The 19,299-nt window shown below is 47.8% G+C and overlaps 1 protein-coding gene across 1 annotated transcript; it reads left to right on the forward strand.

The window, feature by feature from the left end:
• Positions 1–13,240: 13,240 nt before the first annotated feature.
• Positions 13,241–17,570, forward strand: LOC122463348. The gene is made up of 2 exons (XM_043532388.1): positions 13,241–13,650; positions 15,613–17,570. Exon 2 carries the CDS (start codon positions 16,054–16,056, stop codon positions 17,305–17,307), a length of 1,254 nt encoding a protein of 417 aa, XP_043388323.1. The 5' UTR covers positions 13,241–13,650; positions 15,613–16,053; the 3' UTR covers positions 17,308–17,570.
• Positions 17,571–19,299: the final 1,729 nt, after the last annotated feature.

Raw genomic sequence — 19,299 nt, forward strand, 5'->3', positions numbered from 1 at the left:
CTTGGGGCAGGGCAGTGATGTCATCCCCAGTGTACTGGGGCACAAAGAAGCTCAGGTTTCAGAGTAACAGCCGTGTTAGTCTGTATTTGCAAAAAGAAAAGGAGTACTTGTGGCACCTTAGAGACTAACCAATTTATTTGAGCATAAGCTTTCATGAGCTACAGGCTCAGTGGCTTACCCAGAGTCACACAGGAGGTCTGTGGTAGAACAAGGACTTGAACCCACATTGCCCAAGTCCTAGCCTAGTGCCCTAACCATTGGACCATCCTCATCAAGGCCAGAGGATGGGTCTGGCTCCCTCTTCAAATACAAGGCCACAGGTGTGACAGCGTGAATTTGCAGGTGTCGCTCTCCACATGCAGGTACATTGCAACCCTTGTTTTCCCCTGCATCACGCCATCCATGTTGCCCTCCGTATAAACCGATCATTACCCCTGTCCTCTCAATGGCTCATTCATGGAACAGTCCATTCATAGCCTGGGGAGGTATTTTTAACCATTTGCTGAAAGCTATGTTTCATGGTTCAGGGAAATTTTAAAGTTCAGGGGGCCTAGAATAGTCACTGCAAACATTTTGTGTTCGGGGTCAGGAGTAAAACAGCTGTCAGTACATGTGTGCTAGGGAGCTTCCTACAGAGGGGCACCTGTGAGGAAGGATGTGCTTCTGACAGGTGTTTATTGTCAGAATATACAGACTCACATATGGGCCCCAGAATCTTCAGCAAGCTGGCACCAGTGTTTTCCATAGGCAGACTTGTTCCCCTTACAGCTTCACCTTTTATCCCTTATGGGGCTTTTTATCCACATCCTTAAAAGAGTCCTAAAGTTCTGTTCTCCTCACCCCGCCATCCCTGGTAGCCACAAGGTACCTTGCTGCAACCAGTATCTGTCTGGTTGATGGGAACCAGATATGATTCCCACGAAACCCCATCACCGCTGCTATTTATTCAGCCAGAGAGGGCAGACTTGGGCCCTGACTGATCTCACACCAGTAGAAATTGGGAGTAATGGCAATGAAGGGAGTGGAGTTACACTTGTGTTAAACCAGAGCCAGCAAGAGGAGAATCAGGTTGCATGGCAGGCAGTCAAACCTAAGTGTTTCCTGTAAAAGTTATTGCAGAGCATTTACTCTCCTTGCTTTCAGTGGCTTTACTTCTGATTTACATTGGTGTGTGTGAGAAAAGAAGCAGGACCATAATCTATTTAAGATAGTGAGTTCCAGTGGGTTAGAACAAGGAAGAGACTGGTAGCCAAGAGTCCTAGGCTTAAACTTTCAAAAATGACTCATGATTTCATGTGACTCCTATTTAAGGCTATTCAATGTGAGATACCTTAAAGGGACCTGATTTTTCACAAGGTTGATGTCCAGCATTTTCTGAAAATCTGGCCCCTATAACGTATCTGAGGTCGGACACCCCAAAATTGAGGCACCCAAAATCACTAGTCACTTTTGAAAATCTAGGCCCTAGGTCCTAGCCTGTCTTTAGAGCTGCCACTGCCTTGCTGGGTAACCTTGGGCATGTCACTTAACTGCTTTATTGCCCCATCTATAGAATAGGGATAATACTTATTGACTTTTGGTTTGTGCTTTGAGATCCTCATATGAAAGGAATGTGGCCATCTTAAGTATGGATGAAAGACTGGTAGCTCCTACTTGTTAATTTGCTAGTTTGGAGGATACAGTTCACTGCCATCAATAAAGATATATATTGCTCAAGACAGAGGGAACTGGGCACCTGGAGCAGTTTCAGGAGCGTTACTCCTCATTTACAGCAGCCTGACATCAGAATCAGACCCATAAAGAGTAAAAACCGATTTTCTGGTTGTGCTCTGTGCAGCCTTGACTATGCCAATGACTCTGACTGGAGTCATCTGTGGTGGATAATCCAGGAGAGGAGGCGTCCTCCTAGTACAAACCCTGTTTTGAAAGACATTGGCTTTCATTTGCCCATGAAGGTTATAAACACTGTTACCAGGACAATGTTTCTCCAGTAAACACTCAGCCATGTGAGAAAGATTTTAACATGCCCCAACACTCTGGTGTGTGTACGTTTGGTGTGAAATGTAGTTCTCCTGCCGTAGCCGTTTTGTACCTTCTGAGGAAAAAATGTGTCACTGTTTGTCTCTAAGACCTGTAGCTGCCAGGACAAGGAGCCATAGACCATAATCTTATTTATACTCATGTAACTCAATTGTCTTTAATGAGTTACTCTGCATTTACAGCAATGAGAGCAGAAATTGGCACAAACTTGTATTTTAGGAAAGTGTTCACATTTTTGAAAGCATCCCTCTGATATTTGCTCTGAGAGGGCCAGATTAACCGATATACTTTGTCTGCTTTGTGCCACTCCAGCGAAACAAAGCAGCAGCAAATCCAGTTTAACTGGCTGGCTAAACTGAGTTTATAGCTGCTTTGCATTGCCTGACCAGTGGAAAGCAGCCTGGAGAGTGTTGCTGAATCTGGTCCAAAGTTTAAACGAATTGCAAACTCGCACTGGGCACCATTTGAAGAATCAAATAGCTTTGCAGCACAGAAAGTCCAAGACCAAATTCACCGGTGACATAAACCGGGGTGAAAGTTACGTCAGGTGTAAATTGGTCAGAAAATGGGTGTAAGCAAAAAGGCAATGTAACTTGTGACTACTAGGTACTCAGTGAGTGTACAAACAAGGTGTAACTAAGGCCATGTCTACACTACGAAATTAGGTTGAATTTATAGAAGTCGGTTTTGTAGAAAGCGTTTTTATACAGTCGATTGGGTGTGTCCCCACACAAATGGTCTAAGTGCATTTAGTCGGCATTTAGTTGGTGGAGTGCGTCCACAGTATCGAGGCAGCCGTCGACTTCCGGAGCATTGCACTGTGAGTAGCTATCCCACAGTTCCTGCAGTCTCTGCCACCCATTTGAATTCTGGGTAGAAATCCGAATGCCTGATGAGGCAAAAAAACCCTGATGGTTCTGGGTACATATCGTCAGGCCCCCCCCTTCCCTCCCTCCCTCCCTCCGTGAAAGCAACGGCAGACAATTGTTTTGCGCCTTTTTTCCTGGGTTACCCATGCAGACGCCATACCACGGCAAGCATGGAGCCTGCTCAGCTCACCGTATGTCTCCTGGGTGCTGGCAGACGCGGTACTGAATTCATAGATTCATAGATATTAAGGTCAGAAGGGACCATTATGATCATCTAGTCCGACCTCCTGCACAACGCAGGCCACAGAATCTCACCCACCCACTCCTGCGAAAAACCTCTCACCTATGTCTGAGCTATTGAAGTCCTCAAATCGTGGTTTAAAGACTTCAAGGAGCAGAGAATCCTCCAGCAAGTGACTCGTGCCCCATGCTACAGAGGAAGGCGAAAAACCTCCAGGACCTCTTCCAATCTGCCCTGGAGGAAAATTCCTTCCCCATCCCAAATACGGCGATCAGCTAAACCCTGAGTATATGGGCAAGATTCACCAGCCAGATACCCAGAAAAGAATTTTCTGTAGTAACTCAGATCCCACCCCATCTAACATCCCATCACAGGCCATTGGGCCTATTTACCATGAATATTTAAAGATCAATTAATTACCAAAATCATGTTATCCCATCATACCATCTCCTCCATAAACTTATCGAGTTTAATCTTAAAACCACATAGGTCTTTTGCCCCCATTGCTTCCCTTGGAAGGCTATTCCAAAACTTCACTCCTCTGATGGTTAGAAACCTTCGTCTAATTTCAAGTCTAAACTTCCTGGTGGCCAGTTTATATCCATTTGTTCTTGTGTCCACCTTGGTACTGAGCTTAAATAATTCTTCTCCCTCTCTGGTATTTATCCCTCTGATATATTTATAGAGAGCAATCATAACTCCCCTCAACCTTCTTTTAGTTAGGCTAAACAAGCCAACCTCCTTGAGTCTTCTTTCATAAGACAGGTTTTCCATTCCTCGGATCATCCTAATAGCCTTCTCTGTACCTGTTCCAGTTTGAATTCATCCTTCTTAAACATGGGAGACCAGAACTGCACACAGTATTCCAGGTGAGGTCTCACCAGTCCCTTGTATAACGGTACTAACACCTCCTTATCTCTACTGGAAATACCTCGCCTGATGCATCCCAAGACCGCATTAGCTTTTTTCACAGCCATATCACATTGGCAGCTCATAGTCATCCTGTGATCAACCAGTACTCCAAGGTCCTTCTCCTCCTCCGTTACTTCTAATTGATGCATCCCCAGCTTATAACTAAAATTCTTGTTATTAATCCCTAAGTGCATGACCTTGCACTTCTCACTATTAAATTTCATCCTATTACTATTAGTCCAGTTTACAAGGTCATCCAAATCTTCCTGTATGATATCCTGGTCTCTCTCTAAATTGGCAATACCTCCCAGCTTTGTATCATCCGCAAACTTTATTAGCACATCCCCACTTTTTGGGCCAAGGTCAGTTATAAAAAGATAAATAAGATTGGTCCCAAAACTGATCCCTGAGGAACTCCACTGGTAACCTCCCTCCAGCCTGACAGTTCACCTTTCAGTATGACCCGCTGTAGTCTCCCTATTAACCAATTCCTTATCCACCTTTCAATTTTCATATTGATCCCCATCTTTTCCAATTTAACTAATAATTCCCCATGTGGCATGGTATCAAACGCCTTACTGAAATCTAGGTAAATTAGATCCCCTGCATTTCCTTTGTCTAAAAAATCTGTTACTTTCTCAAAGAAGGAGATCAGGTTAGTTTGGCACGATCTACCTTTTGTAAAACCATGTTGTATTTTGTCCCATTTACCATTGACCTCAATGTCCTTAACTACTTTCTCCTTCAAAATTTTTTCCAAGACCTTGCATACTACAGATGTCAAACTAACAGGCCTGTAGTTACCCCAATCACCTTTTTTTTCCTTTCTTAAAAATAGGAACTATGTTAGCAATTCTCCAATCATACGGTACAACCCCTGAGTTTACAGATTCATTAAAAATTTTTGCTAATGGGCTTGCAATTTCATGTGCCAGTCCTTTAATATTCTTGGATGAAGATTATCTGGGCCCCCCGATTTAGTCCCATTAAGCTACACAGCAGCAGCTCATTGCCTTTGGGCAGCAGACAGTGCAGTATGACTGGTAGCCATTGTTGACATACCCCAGGGTGCTCTTTTAGCCGACCTCCGTGAGGTCAGTCATGGGCGCCTGGGCAAACAAGGGAGTGACTCAGCCAGGTCATTTCCCTTTTAAGTTTCGTCTCATGGTGCAGTATGACTGCCGGCAGGACTGAATCGCCATCTTCTAATGAGCAGCCAGGAGACGACAATGGCCAGCAGTCGTACTGCACCGTCTTCTGCCGAGCACCCAGGAGATGACGATGGCCAGCGGTCGTACTGCACCATCTGCTGCCAGCAAGATGTATAAAGATAGATGAAGTGGACAAAACAAGAAATAGACCAGACTTGTGTTGTATTCATTTTCTCCTCCCTTCCTTCCTCCCTCCGTGAAATCAAGGGCCTGCTAAACCCAGGGTTTTGAGTTCTATCCTTGAGGGGGCCATTCTGTTTCTCCTTGATGCAAAGCCACCCCCTTTGTTGATTTTATTTCCCTGTAAGCCAACCCTGTAAGCCATGTTGTCAGTCGCCCCTCTCTCCGTCAGAGCAATGGCAGACAATCGTTTTGTGCCCTTTTCCCTGGATTGCCCAAGCAGACGCCATAGCACAGTAAGCATGGAGCCCGTTCAGCTCACCGCAGCCGTTATGACCATTGTAAACACCTCGCGCATTATCGTGCAGTTTATGCAGAACCAGCACCTGAAAAACCAGGCAAGGAGGCGACGTAAGCGCGGTGATGAGGACATGAACACAGATTTCTCTAAAACCACGGTCCCCAGCAATTTGGAGATAAACTGGGGCAGGCTCATGCCGTGGAATGCAGATTCTGGGCCCGGGAAACAAGCACAGAGTGGTGGACTGCATAGTGTTGCAGGTTTGGGATGATTCCCCGTGGCTCCGAAACTTTCACATGCGTAAGGGCACTTTTATGGAACTTTGTGACTTGCTTTCCCCTGCTCTGAAGCACAAGAATACCAAGATGAGAGCAGCCCTCACAGTTCACAAGCGAGTGGCAATAGCCCTGTGGAAGCTTGCAACGCCAGATAGCTACCGGTCAGTCGGGAATCAATCTGGAGTGGGCAAACTACTGTGGGGGTTGCTGTGATGCAGGTAGCCAACGCAATCATTGAGCTGCTGCTATCAAAGGTAGTGACTCTGGGAAATGTGCAGGTCATACTAGATGGCTTTGTTGCAATGGGATTCCCTAACTGTGGTGGGGCTATAGACGGAACGCATATCCCTACCTTGGGACCAGACCACCAGGGCAGCCAGTACATAAACCGCAAGGGGTACTTTTCAATGGTGCTGCAAGCACTGGTGGATCACAAGGGACATTTCACCAACATCAACGTGGGATGGCCGGGAAAGGTTCATGACGCTTGCGTCTTCAGGAACTCTGGTCTGTTTAAATGGCTGCAGGAAGGGATTTACTTCCCAGACCAGAAAATAACTATTGGGGATGTTGAAATGCCCATAATGACAGGTTTCAGAGTAGCAGTCGTGTTAGTCTGTATTTGCAAAAAGAAAAGGAGTACTTGTGGCACCTTAGAGACTAACCAATTTATTTGAGCATAAGCTTTCGTGAGCTACAGCTCACTTCATCGGATTTCCACCTAATGCATCCGATGATAGCTCATGAAAGCTTATGCTCAAATAAATTGGTTAGTCTCTAAGGTGCCACAAGTACTCCTTTTCTTTTTGCGAAATGCCTATAGTTATCCTTGGGGACCCAGGCTACCCCTTAATGCCCTGGCTCATGAAGCCGTACACAGGCACCTGGACAGTAGTCAGGAACTATTCAACTATAGGCTGAGCAAGTGCAGAATGGTGGTAGAGTGTGCATTTGGAGATTTAAAGGGTCGCTGGCGCAGTTTACTGACTCGGTCAGACCTCAGCGAAACCAATATTCCTATTGTTATTGCTGCTTGCTGTGCGCTCCACTATCTCTGTGAGAGTAAGGGGGAGACGTTTATGGTGGGGTAGGAGGTTGATGCAAATCGCCTGGCCGCTGAATATGAGCAGCCAGACACCAGGGCAGTTAGAAGAGCACAGCAGGAAGCGGTGTACGTCAGAGAAGCTTTGAAAACCAGTTTCATGACTGGCCAGGGTACTGTGTGACACTTCTGTTTGTTTCTCCTTGATGAAAAACTGCCCCCTTGGTTGCCTCTAAATTCCCTGTAAGCCCTCCCCCCTTCGATCACAGCTTGCTTGCAAAGGAAATAAAGTCACTATCATCTAAAAAACATGCATTCTTTATTAATTGATTATAAAAATAGGGAGATAACTCACAAGGTAGCCTGAGTGGGGTGTGGAAGGAGGGAAGGAAAAGGCCACTTTAAAACTTGTTGAATGCCAGCCTTCTGTTACTTGGGCTGTGCACTGGGGTGGAGTGGTTGGGTGCCTAGAGCCTCCCACCCCGCGTTCTTGGGCGTCTGAGTGAGGAGGCGATGGAACTTGGGGAGGAGGGAGGGCGGCTAAGCAGGGGCTGCAGAGGCAGTCTGTAATCCTGCTGCCGTTCATGAACCTCCACCAGACGCCAGAGCATGTCCGTTTGATCCCGCAGTAGCCCCAGCATTGCCTCATGCCTCCTCTGATCTTCCTGCCACCACCTCTCCTCACGTTCATCGGCCACCATCCTGTACTCTGCTATTATGTCCTTCTACACAGCTCTGTCAGTGCCGGACGACTGCATGAGCTCAGAGAACATGTCATCGCGCGTGCGTTTATTTCGCCACCTTATCTGAGATAGCCTTTGGGACGGAGGAGGGAGGCTTGAAACATTTGCAGCTGCTGGAGGAAAAAAAGGGAGTGAAGTATTTTAAAAGATACATTTTACAGAACAATGGCAAAACTCTTTCATGGTGAACAACACTATTCACATTACATAGCACATGTGATTTTGGTACAAGGTCGCATTTTGCATCTTATATTGAGTGCCTGCGGCTTTGGTGTTAGAGATCACACACGCAATGCCGGGCAACAGAATTCGGCTTGCAGGCGGCCATGGTAAGCCATAGTCTTTCGGCTTCTGCAACCTTCATAACAGCAGCGTCCTCCTCTCCCATACCAAGCAAAGCACGTTGCGTTGGCCATTTTAGTGCTGCGGTTTTCATGTTAACGTGCAGCAGCAGAAACCAAACTAACCCCCACCCCCATCCAGTTCTCTGGGATGATCGCTTTACCCATCCCTCCACCACGTGGCTGGTATCAGGGAAGATTGCTGCTAGCCAAATTCGAACAGCTCAGTGCCAATGCCTGCCCCCTTCACCCCCGCACCACGTGGCTAACTGCGGGGAGGATTTCTTTTCAGTCACAGGCAAACAGCCCAGTAGGAACAGCCACCTCTGAATGTCTCCTTAATTAAATTCCCCTATTTCAACCAGGTTACCATGAATGATATCACTTTCCTGAGGTTTCAGAGTAGCAGCCATGTTAGTCTGTATCCTCAAAAAGAAAAGGAGGACTTGTGGCACCTTAGAGACTAACAAATGTATTTGAGCATAAGTTTCCGTGAGCTACAGCTCACTTCATCGGATGCATTCAGTGGAAAATACAGTGGAGAGATTTATATACACAGAGAACATGAAACAATGGGTGTTACCATACACACTGTAACAAGAGTGATCAGGTAAGGTGAGTTTTACCAGCAGGAGAGCAGGGTGGGGGGTGGGGAGGGTGCCAATGCCTGAGATGATGGGGCGTCCAGGATTTCGTCTTTTGGAACGTAGTTCTGATAGCACGGATTCCTCTCCCCATACAGCAATCAGATCCAGTACCTCCCGTTTGGTCCATGCTGGAGCTCTTTTTCGATTCTGGGACTGCATGGTCACCTGTGCTGATGAGCTCGCCTTGCCAAACAGGAAATGAGATTCAGAAGTTCCCGGGGCTTTTCCTGTACACCTGGCCAGTGCATCGAGTTCAGAGTGCTGTCCAGAGCGGTCACAATGGTGCACTGTGGGATAGCTCCCAGAGGCCAATACCTTTGAATTGCGCCCATGCTAACCCTAATTCGAAACGGCGATGTTGATTTCAGCGCTAATCCCCTCGTTGGGGAGGAGTACAGAAATCAGTTTTAAGAGCCCTTCATATAGAAAAAAATGGCTTCGTTGTGTGGACGGGTGCAGGGTTAATTTGATTTAATGCTGCTAAATCCGACATAAACTCGTAGTGTAGACCAGGCCTTACACATTCAGAGGAAGAAGAGGGAGAGTTCAGGAAAAGGAATTAACACGGGGTGTAGGATAATGCACAGGATGGGCTGCAGCTGCTATTCCAGCAGATAGGTTATTGTTGCAGCCATATGGGTGAGAAGGACAAGGGACCTTTGTGGCATACCTGAACCCTGGCCATGCTTTGGAAGGGTTATGAGCCTCCTGCTTCAAGGTCTGTTTATATTATCCATACTTCCCAAACTTCTGATCAATGTTAAAACTGGTTCTGTGAAACTGATTTAAAATCCAGTTGGAGGTACAGTGGTGAGGTAGGCTCTGGGTTTCCCAACCACCTTCAGGAATTAGATTTTGTTCTCAGTTACACTTGTGTCAATCTGGAGTGACTCCATCTGAATTACTCTGGAATCACTCTGGTGTAACTGAGAGAAGACTCTGTTCCAGTAAATGGAACTGAGTCAAACAGCAGATCTCAGACTGTGGGAACCACAATCCCTCATTCTGACGCCTGACTCATGTTGCATTAAACCCAAATGACCATTCAGACCAAGTAACAAAACACCAAGGCAAAGAGGTAAACAGGACCTGTTCATTCGTGCTCTTAGCAATAGTACGTCCTAATAAGGAGGAGAAACTAGGATATCTTAGAATGAATGGTTTTGTTTTTCTTGTATTGGGTTTAAAAAAAAGAGTCCTTGTTGCATAAGTGCAAATTGCTGTGACTTCGAGAAATGTGTGTCCTGGGGCCCTTCTTTAGTTTGTTTGTCATTTATCACTTCGAAAGTCTAGGAAAGGTATTTGGTTAATTTTCCATAGTAATTTAAGGCCAGATTCTGATCTCAGTTATGCTGCTGTGCATCTGGAGTTACTCCAGTGGAGTAAAAGGAGTGATTTATACCAGTGTAAATGAGAGTGGTCTGTCCCTTAAAATGTACTCATTCCTGTAGCACCTGGAGAGCATCACATGGTTATAAACCACCCTGCCCCTAAATATTCAGTGATAACTGCCTTTTAATATCCTAGTTGCAAAATTCTCCCTTGGGAGAGATTTTGTAAAGGTGGGAAGAGAGCTAACGTTGTGGGGAGTGGGTTATGGGGGCAGGAGGGGTGGAGGGAATTAAAAAATTTGGCCCCAAGTTATTGAAAGGGTTGAGCCTGATTTTCGTCTCAGACTGGATTCACCCTGCTGTTGGCTCCTGTGGCTTCAGTGGAGTTACTCTTGGTTTGTGACGGTTGGAATGGAAGCAGCATCGGGACCATTTTCTTGAGCAAACCAAACATTTGTTACTTGGAAATAAATAAAAACAGAAGAGTCTTGGAATGAGCTGAACAGAAATTCTCAGTGACTCAGGCAAATTTGGGTTGCTGTAGCCTGTAAACAAACAAACAAACAAAAGGAACCCTTAGAGGGAGCATGCTGATTAATGCAACTTTCTTCTGAGCATGGGGGAAGATGCAAGATCTGGATTTTGGGCAAGTTCAGAGCAGGATTCAGGTTGGAATTTGGCCACTGGCTCTATAAACTGAGTCAAACCAAAACCTGGAACCAACCACCCCCAAATATTGGGAGAAATCTGAAACACAAGCCTGAATCTAGGGCCAGATTTTCAAGGTAAACAGGTGCCTTAAACTGCAGATAGATGCTTGGAGAGATTTTCAAAAGTGCCTAAGCAGGTAGGCTCCTAACTCCCAATGGGAGGTGGGGCCAAATCCTCAGCTGGTGTAAATCAGTGTAGCTCCATTGAGGCCTGTTTCTTGATAATGTGTCTTTTCCACCTCCAGATCTCAGGCTTTTGTGGTCTGGTCAAACCATTCAGTGTGCCTCAGACATTCCCTGATCAGCAGTGATGGATGGGATGAGAGACAAAAGCAATGCTGAGCCAGGACTTTCCAGAAGGAGGGGAGGGAATTCTACCTGAAGGTCAGTGCCCTTGATGGAGGGGGACGCAGCTTGCAGCCAGAAGGGCCCACCAGATCATCCAGTCTGACCTTCTGTATGTCACAGGCCACCACCACCCGCACAGTAAACTCAACAACTGAAACTGGACCGACTTATTACAGCCCACGGGAGACTAGACTATTACATGCCACAGGTGGAGAACAGGAGGGACCAAGGCCCTGGAGTGTCAGGGAAATGATTATGTGAGATATACCCAGATAATCCCCCATGCTGCAGAGGTAGGCAAAAAAACCCTAAAGGTCCCGGCCAGTATGACCTGGGCAAAAATTCCTTCCTGACCCCACATATAGTGATCAGTTAGACCCTGACCATGTGAGCAAGAACCAGCCAGCCAAGTACCTAAGAGAGAGAATTGATCTCAGAGCCCTGGTCCACCCCGCCCAGTGTCCCATCTCCAGCCATGGCCATCCCTGATGCTTCAAAAAGAGATTAAAAAAACCCCCCAACCTTGCAGAATACATTGGGCGGGGGTAGGGTGGGAGGGAGAATCCCTTCCTGACCACTGCAAGTGGCCGTCTGAAACCTTGAAGCATGAGCTTTAGGAACACAAGACATCTTGCATGGTGTCCCTTCCAAAGTGCTGCTTTGAAATGTTCACAGAGCCCGAGCTACATTGCAGAGAGCAGCCATCAGTCAAAGAGCGTACACCCAGAAAGAGCTTCCCTCCAGCAAAGGAGGAGAAATATACACACACACAGCCTGCTTAGCACAGTCCATTAAACTCAGCATGAACTCCAGGCCCAGCCACAACCCAGGATATTTATGGAGTGAATATCTTCCTGTAAAGGATGTGAAAGAACAATGCAACTTCTGTGCTTATTGTACCCTCCCCCTCTCATGCACACAGGCTCTTCAAGCCATTTCATTGAGCTAAGACTGTGGGTCTCCTCTTGGCTGCTCCTGCAGGATGGATGAGAAAAGAGAGGGCACAGAATACTCTTCTCCCCACTCCTCCACGTGCCGGTGGCCCCAGTGCAGGGATGTGGGGCATGCATCCTGCATGTCTGAAAAGGAGGCTTAGAAGTTGCAGCTGAGCTGATTGCTGCTCCCAGCCCAGGAGAGGCTCTAGCTGCCTCGGCACATCACAAGCAGAATGTCTCTGGCCATGCTGCTGCTGGAGCTGTGCAACCGTCGCACACCTTCTCCGAAAGGCCACAGTGGAGCCCAGAGAACAGGAACAGGATATCTGGGAATAGTCATTACCGTGCAGCGGCTTTTTAGCAGCCTATCTGACATGAGTTTGACCATCCCAATCTAATTTTCCAGTGTCTACATCACCAAAACCAACAACCAGTATGTGGCCCCCTCTGTTCATCTCAGCAGCGAGGTGCGGGGCTGAATAGGCCATGGAGACAGAACTACCCTTTCACTACTAGAGCTGGTTCCCCCAGGGCAAGACACTGCAGCAGTACTGGGAGAACTTGCTTTGTTGTGGCCTGTTTTGTGGGTAAGTAGAGTCCTCAGGGCTCTCAATCTGATACCTATCAAAATCCTAACATATGCTAGACCCACCACCATGATTCCTGAGGCAGGACAACCCTGGCTGCTGCAGGGGTGGGATCCATGAGGGGTGGGATCTCTAATATCTCTGAGTGGAATGGTCCATCGACAAGGCCTGATTCTGGTCTCACACTGGTGTTGGTGACACTGGGCACTACTCTAGGTAACTTGGGAGAGTGGAAGACCACGAGTGTCGATGAAGCCCACTTGCTCTAGGCCCAGACGAACTGAAGCCCCTCTGCTCCTTGAACTTTCTGTGACCCTGCACAACTGTGAGGAAGCTAGCACACAGACAGACAGGTTTGCACACGGCTCGCTAGCCAAGGCCAGCTTCGGCCTGGGAAACATCTAGATAAGGCAGAAATGTTTAGCAAAAACTAGTAACAAATAGACCCAGATAAGGCAAGGCTCGGGCAATGCTACTGAGGAAAAACACAACTGGCTGCTTTAGCTGATTGGCTACGGTATTGTATGGGGCAACAGGTAATTGGTTGCATAAGCTCGTATAGTGAAGTAGGCAAAGGTATAAAAAGTATACTGGAATCTGCATGCGGGGCTGCAGGATTTGAGACAGCTCAGTCTCCCTGCGCCCTATTTGAAGCTTCAAATAAATCTTTCTGCTTCTCCACCCCGTTGTGGTCATTGGCGCGACGCACACTGGGCAACGAACCCAACTGTTGCTTGCCTCGGGCACTCTGTGCCGGCAACAGTTCTTGGCGCCCAACGTGGGGCATCGAGGCTGCTATTTAGCCTTTCCCGGACCCCTCCTGGCGGCCAACGGATTGCGGTGACGACCGACACCCAGCGCGCACCAGTGAGTTCATCGGGAGGCCTCGGAGGAGACGCGATTTGCTCGACCCTGGAGGGCACAACGGTGCAACGCACCCCTATAGTGGAGAAGCAACTGCAGTCGACGGTGAGGAACCGGTCCCTTGGAAAAGGTAGGAACAGTCCAGTGGTCTGGACTTTCTCTGTTAAGACCTGGGGAGACCCAGTGTCGTCCGGGAATATGGGACAGGGACAGAGTACTACAGGCAGGGCACAGTGCACGCCCCTAGAATGCATTCTAGCAAACTGGAAAGTGTTTGGATCGGATCCAATGACAAAAAGCAAATTGAAAAGGTTTTGTACAGTAGACTGGCCTCAATATTGGCTAGAGGACCAGGAACAGTGGCCACCGGGAGGGTCAGTCAATTATAATACGATCCTCCAATTAGTTCTGTTTTGTCAGCGAACGGGTAAATGGAATGAACATCTGTATGCGCAAGCATTTATGGCTTTAAGAGATAGAACAGACAGTCTGCAGAGATGTAATTTGACTCCAACAGGACCGGTAGTAGCTAATGTTAGCCCCCAGAACCCCCCCAATGTTGTAATGGCAGATTCGGTGTCCCCTTCGGCCCCCACACCCCCACCCATAAAGGTAGGACGCCACGGGTTACAGAGAGTGCCCCCTCGATGGGACCCTATCCTTTGATTACCAAGACTGTTGTAGCTCGCCCAGGGGCAGACGGATGCCAGGCCACCACCATGCAGGTTTACACCCATGTGCCATTCAATCCCATCGACTTGGCAGCTTTTAAAACACAGGCTGGGGAATTCTCAACGAACCCAAGCCGGTTTATTTCAGTCTTTGAGGAGTGCCTCAGTAGTCACAAGCCGGATTGGGATGACTGTAATATCCTCCTGAGAACCCTGTTGTCTGAGGTGGAGCGGAATTAGGTTACAGCTAAGGCAAGGGGAGTGCCAGCTTTCAAATGAAAGAAAGGAAACTATCTGTCAGGTCCCTACCCCAAGCACTCGTAAACGGCTCAGGGCTTTTCTGGGTATGGCGGGCTTTTGCAGGATCTGGATCCCAGAGTTTGGACTATGGGCTAAACCGTTATATGACTGTGTCAAGGGAACGGATCACGACTCCTTTCACTGGTCCCCAGAAGCCGACAAGTCATTTAAAATCTTAAAAAGGAAGCTGATGGAAGCTCCAGCCCTGGGTCTGCTGGATCTCTCTAAGCCATTTCAATTGTATATACATGAACGAAACGCGGTGGCCCTGGGAGTGCTAACCCAGTTGTTGGGGACCTGGAAACGTCCCGTGGCTTATTTTTCCAAACAACTGGATCAGGGTGCAAAGGGTTGGCCGGCATGTTTACGGGCAGTCGCAGCTACTGCCCTAGTACTTGAGGAAGCCGAGAAGCTAACATTGGGAGGGGTTATGCAAATCTATACTCCCCATATGGTCCGAGCCCTGCTGGCTACCCAGATACAAGCTGACTGTTTAGTCTGCCAAAAGAATAACCCCCGGCCAGGACATCCAGTAACACCAGCTACCCTGGAACCCACTCCAGGCCCCGGACTGGTGTGGCAAATAGATTTTACTGAGTTTCCCCGAACTCAAGGGTTCAGATATCTCCTCGTCTTGGTGGACCGATTTAGCGGATGGCCTGAAGCCTTCCCATGCCGTAATTGCACTGCCAAAACAGTGGCCCTCAAGTTTGTTAGGGAAATTACTCCCTGCTTCGGACTCCCCCAGTGGATGGAATCTGACAATGGGACGCACTTCACATCAAAAATCGTTCAAGACATCTCAGATGCCTTACAGATCCCTTGGAAACTCTATACGCCATGGAGACCGCAGGCCAGTGGTGTAGTGGAGCATACCAATCAAACCCTTAAGTGACACCTCTCAAAAGTGTGCCAAGAAGCCTCCCTGCAATGGCCCAATGCTCTGCCCCTTGTTCTGCTCCGCGTCCGCGCTCTCCTGAAGGGTAGAGTCCCTTTGAAATTGTGTTCGGAAGGGCATGGCCTATGAATGGGACACCGGTTCTGGAGGAGTGGGAGATGGGGTGTGGTTTTTTGTTTCAGTATATGTGCTCTCTGTCTGCTGTTCTCTCTTCTCTCCACAGGTATACCAAAGACTTCCAGCCTCTTCCACTGAATGCCCCTGTCCACTCCTTGCAGCCAGGTGACTCCGTGCTTGTTCGTACCTGGAAGGACGAGCCTCTCCAAGAGAAGTGGAAGGGACCCCACAGCGTCCTGCTGGTCTCCCACACGGCGGCAAAGGTCGAGGGACACAAAAACTGGATCCATCACTCTCGCCTGAAGGCGGTGCCTGCTCCTCCACCGGCAGAACAGTGGACCGTCCAGCCCATCACCACATCACCCTCCGACGATCTTGGACTCAAATTATTGTTTAAAAAGACATGAGCACGGGGGGACGGGACGACTACAAGGGCATATACACCATGAGGTCCCTCATAGTGGGTGTCATTTGCCTAGTATTCCCCATCTCTCTCTCTCTCTGAAGAAGGGATGGATGGGGACCGTTAACTTGAATGTAAATACCTATGAGGCCCTCAAAATCGCCTTTGCCCGGGAATTTAATCTTTCCAACTGCTGGATATGTTCTCAGATCCCCTACCAGGCGGCCAGCTTCCCTTGGAGGGCAACCCCCCCACAACTGGTCAGACCTCTGTGACGGGTGGATAAAAGCAAACGCCACTCGGTTGCAAACGCGGCCCACCTTTACAGAAAACTGCACTAAAGAGGTCAAGTTTAGCAGCAACACTGATCCCTGGAAACCCTACTGGAATGCGACCCATGCCCCCAAACCCATCCAGCTACGCTCCGTCCCCATGGGCCTCCTTTGTTATCGCCAGGAAGCCACTGCTAACCATACCTGGTTTGCTGGTAATAGTACCTGTCAGTATTATTTGTCCCCGTCTGCGAATACCACTATTCCTCTATGTAATAGTTCTGGCCAAGATACAGGCGAAAGGCTTCAATATTACACCCCCTTAGAAGCTGCAGCCGACAAATTGGGCAACAGTGGCAAGGTAGCCAATGGACAGTCCTTTTATGTCTGTGGTAACTCAGCCTATAAATGGCTACCCCACCACTGGAACGGAAGCTGTTATTTGGGATACTTTACTCCTCCCCTTCGGGTCATGGCCCACCTCCCATCGGGCCGGCCCCGGCATCAGCGGTCCCTGTATGCCACCCCCGAACCCATTAGTGTGGAAGATAGATTCAGTATGATCCTTCTCCCAGCATATGGGGTGGGTGGATTGGCCAAGCTCTATCGCCAGGTCTCTATATTCCTCACCAAGTTCGCCAATGATACCTTGGCCATAGAGAGGAGCCTCCACACGGAAGTTTATCAACTCCCGTTGTTGTCCCTGCAAAACCGCCAGGCCCGAGATTACCTTCTGGCTGCACAGGGTGGGGTGTGTGCCCTGATTGGGGATGAATGCTGTACGTATGTCCCAGAAGATTCACAGGATATTAACAAGCACATCCTGTCAGCTGAACAGGCTCTTAACCAGTGGAAAGCCCAGGAAAGAGAACCCACTATTCTTGACTCACTCTGGGGATGGCTGCCCGACCTGGGGGAAGGCATTGTTCGTCTCCTCGTCACAGGTGCCGTGTTGTGTATTATCATTCTCCTCTTGCTTGCCTGTTGTAAAGCGCTCATATACAAAATACGTGCCTCCCACTCCACAGAAACCCCATTATATCCTCTTGTTGAGGATTCCAACTCCTCAGCACTTAATCACTTATTGTCCTTGGAATATGAGACAACTCAGTTGCAAGCTTGTTGAGTGTTCTCAAAGGAGGGAGTTGTTGGTGACACTGGGCACTACTCTAGGTAACTCGGGAGGGTGAAGACCACGAGTGTCGATGAAGCCCTCTTGCTCTAGGCCCAGATGAACTGAAGCCCCTTGAACTTTCTGTGACCCTGCACAACTGTGAGGAAGCTAGCACACAAACAGGCAGGTTTGCACACGGCTCGCTAGCCAAGGCCAGCTTCGGCCTGGGAAACGTCTAGATAAGGCAGAAATGTTTAGCAAAAACTAGTAACAAATAGACCCGAATAAGGCAAGGCTCGGGCAATGCTACTGAGGAAAAACACAACTGGCTGCTTTAGCTGATTGGCTACGGTATGGTACGGGGCAACAGGTAATTGGTTGCATAAGCTTGTGTAGTGAAATAGGCAAAGGTATAAAATGTATACTGGAATCTGCATGCGGGGCTGCAGGATTTGAGACAGCTTAGTCTCCCTGCGCCCTATTTGAAGCTTCAAATAAATCTGTCTGCTTCTCCACCCCGTTGTGGTCATTGGTGCGACGCACACCGGGCAACGAACCCAACTGTTGCTTGCCTCGGGCACTCTGTGCCGGCAACACTGGGATAAATCAGGAGTAACTTCCCTGAAGTCAACAGCTACACCACGGTGAAATCAGCATAAGTGAGACCAGAATGAAGCCCATTTTTGATCTTCAGATTTATAGGATCCTATCACCGTGGCGTGAACCTATAAATCTGGGGCAGACTACAGGAAAATACCTTTGGCCTTCCCCCTCCTTGGCTGAGTGACCAAAAGAGTGTAGGATGATGCAGATACAGAGCTGCAGAAGTTGGTGAAGGCAGTGGGGAGAATACCATAAATATGTGGCCCAAAGCGCTTGGCCAGATGAAGGTCTCTGAGCAGCTCATGGCTAGAAAAGGAGACAGGAGCAAGATGATGCCCTGTCACAGGTGCTTTCTTACCACACTCATTTTTCTTCCATCTAAAGTATGGAAATTTAAAAAATTAATTTTTAAATCAATTTAAACTTAAATCATAACTTTTTAAATTGAAAAAAAAATCAATCTTTACGTTTTTAAACTCATGGTTTTTATCTACCCTGCCACTTATGAATGCGTGCTGCCCTTGAAAAATTATCTCTCCCCTATCTTGTGTGCTTTAATTGACAGTGAAATCGTTAACAAAAATGATTTTTAAATTGCATCATTTCACTCCAGAATCAACAATCCCTTTGGCTGGGTGGGAGAAGTTATATTTCTTTCAAGCTGTCTATAGATTCAGACCAACAGAAGAACATTACATTGCACTTGGTTCACATTTTGAAGGTTACCTTTACCCTAAGGGCTAGAAACTTAATTTTCTTTCCCACTGAAAGCTGAGATTCTGTTGTACAAGACAACAGCCAGCAGGCAAAGGGTCCCGGCTTGCTGAGCTTTTGCATGCAGAGCCAATGCAAAACTCTTCTCTTTTTTCTGTCTCTGAACCCTTCCTCTCCTCTCTCTGTCCTCACCACGGGTTCAATGAGGGAAGATGTAGCTTGTTCTCCATCCTCTAATTCCACTGGTGCAGAATGAGTGACCTGTGTTTGCATTGGAGTAACCTTTCCAAAAATGTAAGAGCACCCCCTTTAGGCAGTGTGAGGGATACAATACCTAAATACCCAGGCATCCATTCCCAGCCCTTTAGGGTCAGATTTCCCCTTTGCTTCGAGCATTAGCTGTTGTGATTTGGCATTCAGTATTTTAAAGCACCCTGTGGGGAAGGGAAGATGAAAGATTTGGGATGACAAAGCAAACTGCATAGGAAACATCAGTCAATAAGGGCACAGGGCAGGTGGACTAGTATCTACTTTGTTGTTCCCCCTATTGGCTGCTGTCATTATTATGCCATAGCAAGCAAGCTTAATTAATGTTACTATTTCTTGAGCTCATCAAAGCCCCTGTGTAAAGCATTTGACTCAGCGCCCTTATCCCCTGCGTAGTCTCCCCAGATTTGCTTTCTTTTA

This window comes from Chelonia mydas, chromosome 19, assembly GCF_015237465.2.
Source record: "Chelonia mydas isolate rCheMyd1 chromosome 19, rCheMyd1.pri.v2, whole genome shotgun sequence".
NCBI lineage: Eukaryota > Metazoa > Chordata > Testudines > Cheloniidae > Chelonia > Chelonia mydas.